At 33.8% G+C, this 8,619-nt stretch overlaps 2 protein-coding genes across 2 annotated transcripts in view; one reads left to right on the forward strand and one right to left on the reverse strand.

Annotated features, from left to right (window-relative positions):
- The window catches only part of LOC140747920 (inactive dipeptidyl peptidase 10), a 150,059-nt gene extending 144,193 nt beyond the window's left edge, over positions 1-5,866 (forward strand). The window contains exon 20 of the mRNA XM_073080564.1: positions 5,739-5,866. The gene's annotated coding sequence lies outside the window, so the exon portion shown is untranslated. The remainder of the gene's footprint in view (positions 1-5,738) is intronic.
- On the reverse strand, positions 4,160-8,410 carry mei-W68 (meiotic W68). The gene is made up of 8 exons (XM_073080568.1): positions 7,510-8,410; positions 7,243-7,404; positions 6,814-6,957; positions 6,146-6,339; positions 5,722-5,867; positions 5,218-5,355; positions 4,631-4,802; positions 4,160-4,305 (listed from the first exon to the last, which is right to left on the reverse strand). Exons 1-8 carry the CDS (start codon positions 7,728-7,730, stop codon positions 4,166-4,168), a joined length of 1,317 nt encoding a protein of 438 aa, XP_072936669.1. The 5' UTR covers positions 7,731-8,410; the 3' UTR covers positions 4,160-4,165.
- Between the last annotated feature and the right edge of the window lie 209 nt (positions 8,411-8,619).

The following is an 8,619-nucleotide window of genomic DNA, read 5'->3' on the forward strand; positions in this document are numbered from 1 at the left end:
GCTATAATAACAAGTACCTTCACTTCATGAGTTTTAAAATACTGAGTAATATTTGAAAATATGATTGACCACGAACTTCTTAATAAAGTTGTCGATATTACACCTGCCAGATTAAGATGGGTATATTATATTTTTAATGTCTTACTACTATTTACATGTTTTTGGAATTTAATCAATCATTTGTCGGTATTGATAAAGCACCATCCAACTTTATAGAGTCGACACTAAAATATAACATAGTCCAGCAGAACACTATGCTTACTAATATTATCAAATTTTTGCTTCACACAATAGGCATCATCATAGGTATATCATCTTACACGGTATTAAGATTCATTACCAACATATTTGCATAGTCTTCAATAAGGCTATTATTAAATTTCATATTAATAACCCGCTGTGTTGTTATAGGTCTTTAAATACACGTACCTACATCAACGGAATAGATCTTTAAACCTTAAGACAGGTATATTAAACAAACATGTACAAAGTAGAATAACTATACATAAAACAAATTCGCCGTTTCAAAAATGTAACGTAGGCAGTCGAATCCAGAGTGTAAACTATGAAAAGATATAAAAGGAGAATTATAGATGTAATAAAATACAGGCTGTATGTACATTATAAAGTGACTTATTTAACATAGTTTCTGCAATTCTGCAAATCGTAGAAACTTCGGTTGAGTCGCAGTATTTATGTGATATTGCCTCGTAAAAGTTGGTGGTAGGTATGGTAACGTTAAATACCTACCACCTACTCAATGAAGATATTATCATTATTAGGAAATACTTGTACAGCATGGCCACGAGGCAGTGCTTCTAAGGAAATGTCTACAAATGACACAATTGTTGTTATTTTCTAAGACAAAACTAGATAATTCGTTGTTGTTGTATAGAGATAAACGTCTGCCGATATTTGTTAAGTGTTATCGGATACCTGCATAGACGCATATCGTACATTCCATGTTTGTGAAGACTGCCAATTTGGTCTAAATTTACAATTAAAATACCTACGATACGTCGATGAGATTGATTTCAATTGCCGTTATGGTCTTAAGGATGCTGTGATTCTTCTATTGCATAATTTTAACGATATTGTATAAAATTTTATGGATAATATGATACCTCCATCTTGATATTACGTAGGGCCTAGTCAAATCGAATTCGTTGTAATTATTAAATTTAATCCTATAAGGTTATTTTAGGTATTTTGGGAATCTTCCATAAATAATTAATATATTAACAATATTGCTTTATCTCCAAAAATATATATAACAGATATAGACAATATGTACGATACGGCCACGAGCGCATCACGCTTCAATTGAGATTTTATAGTACATAATAATTATAAAACGAGAGAGTTCGGAAACCGGGTGCTTTAAACTTTACATCATGTTATATGTATTGATTTCTTTAGCGAATGTTCTCTAGTTATACAAAATACATATGACTTGCTAGTGAAGGAACGCCCTGTACGTAAAAATCGAGTGATGGCGATAGGTACCGCGTAAAGTTTTAATTAAGGGCATAACGCACCTTTGCTAGGCGAAGGTTGCTCATACATTATAAATAAGGATATAAAATTCATTTAATCTTGATAAGATCTACTCAATCAATGAGAGGTTAATTGCAGAGAACACCAATTTAAATCGTGTAGATATAGGAACAATATTATAATGTGAATGGTTGTTACTAAATCTTAGCACGGAAATCGACCTATTGAATTGTTTGCACACCGCTTCTCCCTTCGACGACTTCCTTTCGTAAAGTGTGTCCTTTAGTCTTCCAGTGTAGCGAAAGCTTCCATACCATAAGAATTATACTAACTCTTGGGGCAGGAAAGTAGGAACTATGTGATGACTATGTCAATTATTTCCCCATTCCAACTCTGATCAGCTTAAATTATTTTGTTACCTCTTGGAACAAATCTCTTAAGCTTAGTTAGACTTTGTTCTAGTTTTCCTCAGATTCAATGGATGTGGTATAGATGTGAATCAGTATCGCTGTGTATTAGTAACCCCTGCACATAACGATGGACTGTACTCGACTATAAATTATGAAAACACTAATAATATCACTAATCACTAATAATAAAATTTAAATCAATAGTTATTTTAAATAACTACCTCATTGGTAACTCATTTTTTATTAATTTAGGGAGGCACTTCTTGTATATTTTATCCTTTTGATTATATCCTTTTTGTTAATTTAATTCAATATAGGAACGTCGAGTACAGTCAGGGTGCAGAGTAGTATCCGCCTTCGTAACTTTAGAGTGCCGCGGATTGCTCCTTAGCGGTTAGATTGGTGGCGAATGCGCTATTGAACACAATAAAACTATCTGCTGTATAAAATAGCATAAAATATTAAAAAGTATAAACCCCATATGACCCTAATAGCATAAAGATGATAATCACATAAAACCTTAAAGAAATAAGCAACTACAGTAACATTAAAAATTGTACTAAGAGAAAATTGTACTCTACACGAATAAATCATAGTATCTACAAATTTATTGTATTCAATGACGCAACCCTTTGGTGGCTCTAGAAAACATATTATATTCGACGTTATTGTTAATCAGTGTTATAAATCTTATCGTCTCGTTTAAGAGTTACAGTGTTGTATAGATTGGTACGATTTATTTGTAAATTCTGAGATTATTCTGTTATTATGGTAAAGTTTCTTTTAATAAATAAAATTTTCATAATCGTTCATTGAAGTGTTTTATTTGTGATCAGCATGAACTGGCTCATTCCTAACCTTATTATTTATCAGGAATTTCGAATTGAGCAGCGCTGGTACTAGAAGTAGTACAATTTCTACTCCACATTTCAGCACTACGGAAGTATCGTTCTAAGTGTTCATTTTTCGATACAAGATCAGATGCGTTCATATATGCATTACACGTCGTGCTGCTGAAGGCTCCTTCGGAATTACAGTTCGAGCGTGACAAGTTCCGCATCAGTTCATAATGAGAGAAATTCATAGACATGACAGACCCATTGTCTATTCCGTGGTTGTAATTGGGTTCAGTCAAACTGTCAACAAACATGTGTGATGATGCAAAACTGTGCCTCACTGGGCTCGTATGCGCTGTATTCGAGGTGTATTCACCGTCCACTAACTTGCTTTTCTTCAGTCGACCCAACGTCAAGTCCAAGGAACGCACGGCATCGTTCACATTAAAGGACTTACGTTTCGACGCCAGTTCATTTTTTATTTTCATCGATGGTCCAGACTTCGTTTTATTTACAGATTTCTTATCGGTCGGCGTTTCCACATTGTCTTCCATATTTTATTAACTTGGTAATTTAATGAGTACAGTTTACATCATCGCTATCAAAATAAAGTACACATAAAATAAGGACTTTTACGTAGATATACAAGATTAATAAATTACCATATTGAAGTATGTCATTGTCATTTACAATTACAACCACAGAGCGCTTTTTAGTATACCTAAATCATCTATGACCTAAATTATGTCATAATATTTCATACCGCGTCCGCAAGTCTGCTTTTAATCGTCACAAATTCAAGCGTGTGAATAAAGCGTTTGACTTAGTTTGACGAGGTTTGCCAAGGCTTGTAGTATAGCTTTAGAGCAAACCAAACATTTGTAGATGTTTTCAGCTTGCGGCAAACCCGAATCATGCTGACGTGGATACGATATTCCATGTTTTATTACTTTAATTACCAAATCAATACTATAAACTCATGTTATTTGATAAATATTTTTTTTATCAGAATGCAAAATTTACAGTAATAATAACGCCATCTCTACAGTAAACTGTGAACTAAACAGTTCTCTAGGTGGCTAAGTGGGCGACATTCGTAGTAACTCTGGACGTGTCAGCAGATGGCGCTAGCATCCAAACAAAAATAGTTTAGCATTGCACACTAGATGGCACTACAACTGCCATTTGAAATAGAATACTTTACATTTTTTTAATCTACAGTGCTACGCTTTTGTAGGAAGGCGACATTATTTAAAAAAAAAAAGGATTTTTTATATTTTTCATCAAAATAAATGGAATAACTATTGAGTTGCGGTTAAGACAAATGCAACTAAGATACTTTTTTAAACAAAAACAAATACGAAGTACAAGAGAATGTAAATAATTTAAAAATGTATTTTATAAAATTGTATTATTTAGAAATTATCCTAAAAAATCGGCTTGTATAATCTTTGAGGGAATGTAGGAGTCGCAGAGCGCTGCCGCAGTCGGTGCTACGGCCTCTATCTCAGCCTTTACGCCACTGCGTAGCATCGCTTGCAATTCTTCTTTGATACAAGAACCTACCAAAAAACGAGTATATTCTATGTATTGTGCAGCATATAAGGTAAATTTATTTTTATGATCTGGTAATACGAGTAGATGTTCATTAATATCGTTAAAGTCTCTACATAGTAAATACTACCCATGGTGACAAGTCTTCTACAAAGGCAAAGGCAGTATGTTTAATTCAAAGTTTTTTTAGAATTGCTATTCGAATATGAAATGTATAAAACTCAAAAAATCTTGGGGACCGCCCTATATTATACTGAAATTCTAACAGAAAAACCTGCCCAACCTTATAATATTTATATTTATGATACTTGAAAGTCCTTAAAAATACTTTACCTACAGGAGTATCCAGATAGGGCCTTTTTATAAGTGATGCTAGTTTACGTTTGTCAAGACTTGTGAGGACAAGTCGAGCTTCATTGGACACGAGAGTCATGACGTCACTGTGACGAGTTCCAAGTAATAGTAAGGAACTGCAAGCGAGGGACGAAGAAAGGTGAGATTGTGCCTGGAATTAACACAAAACACAAATTACATACTTCTGACACTCCGTGATAATATTATACATGAGGAAGCCCATTTATTTACTTGTGCTTGAATCACTATACATTCATAAAATTTGGTAAATACGTTCGTAAATAAAGATAAACGCATTTTTGTACAATTGTGCAAAAAATTATATGAAAAAGTAAAATGTTTGAAGATGTTGTACTATTCAATATATCGGAACAAAACAATCCCTATTAATATAATTCACCATTCTAATAGTAATTTATTATTCAACCAACTTGTTATATTATATTTAACCTTATTTTAAACCTTGTATTTAACCTTCGACAAATTGGAAACGAGTACATTTCAGCAAAACTACAAACGACTATAATTTACTTTATTTTAGAGTTAATTGTTTCTTTTCTACTTACTAGAGAGCCATATTTGTATGTAAGGAATATCTCGTAGCCGTGCGGGTCGTGGTCTACGAGCGCCAGAGCTTTCACTCGTAACTCTTTCACAAGTCGACACAGAAGTTGGCGAGTACAGACGTCGGGATAACCTTTTCCCTTAAAACAATATTTTCTAGTTATTTTTTTATTGGAAAAATGGGAGTAGGAAAATTATAAGAATTTTAGATGCTAATATATAATTCTACCTGAGTGATAAACATTGAATTCATAGTAGATAAGGTACGTAAAGTATTTAGGTATGTTTTCCGACCCCGTTGATAAATGTTTCAGTAACTAACTTAGTATTTTCCACGTGTTGTGAAATAACTACAGAGATATATAAATAAACGATTTTTTTAATGATGACAAATTTCAAATGTTTATTTTTAACAACAGATGTTTCGAACAAAATTAATCCTGCCCTTAAATAACGCCCAAATCTGAAAGGTATATATTTCATAGCTAATTATAAAATGTTCATACTGTTAATATTATTACAGGTCCCAGCCGAATCAAAGCGCCTTCATCGAGCAACTTCTGGAAAATTGCGTCCTTTTCGACCACCAAAATATACTTTGCTGTTGATTTGAATTCTTGAATCCCATTTATGTCTTGTGGCAACAATGTACCTTTAAAACAATAGAATATTGTAGTTTAATTAATTATCTCTGCCCCTTTATATTTAGTTAAAATACTTAAGATAATCTACATTTAGAGAAGTTACATATAGATGTTTCATATAGACATCTAGCTTACATGTAGAACCGAATCTATATAAAAGAAAATCAATTTTAAGACAAGATAATCGTAAAGGCTTATTTCCAATGGAAACATTTTCTTGGGATCACTTCAGCGGCTTACACATAAAATTTTAAACTAGTAAAGTAGTTCTAGTAATTAATCTCACCACCAGCCGTCATACAGTCCATCGTGCTGCCGTCTCTACATCTCATTATAAGGGGACCTGCCACCAGACCTTTAGCGGTAGCGACGATCCCCAAGTTCCACGGCGGAGACTCCAGAAGACAGCACACATCTCTTACACCGACATCTAGATTACTTTGATTGCGAAATCTAGCTACGTTTTGATAAAATAACTCCCTGTTTACAACCAAAGTAATTGATGAAGAATAATTAGTAAATATTAAATTAAGAATCATGCGGACTTAATAAAAAACGTTAATATTAATAGGTGGACCGACGACCTGAAGAAGACGGCGGGAAACCACTGGCTTCAAAGGGCATGGGACCGGTTGGAGTGGCGCCAATTAGGGGAGGCCTATGTCCAGCAGTGGACCTCAAAAGGCTGATAGATGGATGGATGGAATATTAATTACTTTTATAATGAAACATTTCACTAACAGCACTCTTGTGATCGATTTTATAATAGATCATCATCATCTTACTTAGATGAGGTGTCCTAATTTAGACCTCAAATGTTTAAATTAGGGCGCGATAATTATAAGTATGTATGTGATCCAGTTTTGCCAATATTGCTATTACCGTTTAAGTTGCCCTCTACAGTTCTACCCATAATTATTGCAAATAATATTTAAATAAAATAAAATACTTTACCTTCTAGTAACCGTTAGATTTTTGCCAAGTAACTCATGAACCTTACTCAGAACAAAGACAATAGCGTTAAATCTAGTTCTGTCACTAGTATTTGAATACACTATTGTTGTCTTTTTGGCATCGTTAAAAGCTTTCAATGTGACCCTAAAATACAATTATACAAAATTAGTTTTCTATGGTATAAAGTTAGATGTTGAGAAGTAATCGTGTAATTATACTAACATCATCTTACAATTATTTTCATTTACTTCGCGTAGCTAATAACATTACGAAATTATGGCAGATAGTAGGTACAGTGATAGCTTTATCTTGCTGGATGTTAGCCATTTTAATTAACATACAACGTTTTTGCGGTAATGTAAATGAAATTAAAGTGTTGCAACTTAAACGTATCGAAATTGATAAAAATATAATAAAAGGGATTATCACCTGTCCAAATCGTAAATACAATTGCTCCATAATCTTTGATTTCGTAAGACCAACTTCGGAGGATCACTTGTGCCAGCACTTATATTGATTTGTTCTAAAATATCCTCCACCTTCTTCATTAAAGCCTTCTTCTCATCACACACTACTTTCAAAAGTGATTCACTTGACACTACTATAAAAAAATAATAGATACTAATAATATTATGTTATTACTCTCCTGATTTGTACATACTACATTTACATATTTTATTTAAAATCCGAAAATACTTATAACCTTTTTCTGTAGTTCTTTGTTTTAAAATTTCTTGAACTTCGCAGAACTTTAGCTTCCGTCCAGGTAGCAAAAGTTTGCTCGAAGTTTCTTCACATCCATCACTAACAAATTTATTCAATGCTTCAACAAATTTTTGTTCTTGCTTGAAACTATATACCGGATTTGTTTCCACGTCTATACTCAGCGTCAATAGTTCTTTATTCATTAAATCCATTCTAAAAAAACTGTTTGATGTCTTAAACAACCTTCAAAGCGACTATAATTGACAAACAAATCCGATGGATCTCCATTAAAATAAACCACCGGCAAAAGTAGTGATGATCCCTACCTACCTAGTGGCGAGATGTTTATCAACCGCAAACAATAACACCGTCACAAAACGGAGCTCGTAAAGGGCCAGGAGACAATAGGTCGGATCCTCGAACGTTTTTACGAAGTCGACCGAAGAAGCGAACGGGACAAATTCATCGTCGGTGGCGCATCCGACTCGCGCGCACTGAAAAAATGACACAATAGATATAATCGGGAGATAGTCCACGCAGGCGTCTCGAGGAGCAGATGACACGGCGTGACGACCGCACAAAAGGCGTGAAGTGACGTCATAATAGCCTCGAATTATCGCTCTCTCTTGTCTCAGGCAAATATTTAACAGCAGCCCCGTTTTTGTCCTCCTTCTTCGGCAGGAGATCATAAATTACCGGGTTACGGCAGACAAATGATGCAGACCGTTACCGCAGCGCTTTGTTATACGTGACATATTGCAACGAGGTGATGTTTATGTCTTATTATGGAATCCAATTTGAAATAGGGTTTGACTGCACAATTCTTCGTAAGATGCATATTTATGCGTTTCAAAATGTTTGAAATCTTCTATCTCTTCCATTTATCAAATTAACTTAAATAAATGTATAAATAACAATACTGCGAGCAATAAACTAATATGAAATGTTCCGATTCAGTTCTCATAGATACGAGTAAATATATGAGCAGTAGAGACTGCGTAACATCAGATGGGGTTTTATTCATTTCCTGTTTCTATTAAATAAAAAAAATACAATTGCTCAAAATATATTTATTATATGTAGAATGTTTTAATCGTAAAT

Source organism: Epargyreus clarus, unplaced genomic scaffold, assembly GCF_041222505.1.
Source record: "Epargyreus clarus isolate Ecla_fem2 unplaced genomic scaffold, WU_Ecla_fem_2.2 ptg000015l, whole genome shotgun sequence".
In the NCBI taxonomy this organism is placed as follows: Eukaryota; Metazoa; Arthropoda; class Insecta; order Lepidoptera; family Hesperiidae; genus Epargyreus; species Epargyreus clarus.

What these genes read in the sequence shown, in the direction of transcription:
- mei-W68 (XM_073080568.1), bottom strand. Translation starts at nt 7,730, where the DNA reads ATGGATTTAATGAATAAAGAACTATTGACGCTGAGTATAGACGTGGAA. An exon ending in GGACTGTATGACGGCTGGTG is followed by an intron (nt 5,868 to 6,145) that starts GTGAGATTAATT and finishes ATTGTTTTAAAG; the next exon opens with GTACATTGTTGCCACAAGAC. An exon ending in GACCTGTAATAATATTAACA is followed by an intron (nt 5,356 to 5,721) that starts GTATGAACATTT and finishes TATTGTTTTAAG; the next exon opens with GGAAAAGGTTATCCCGACGT.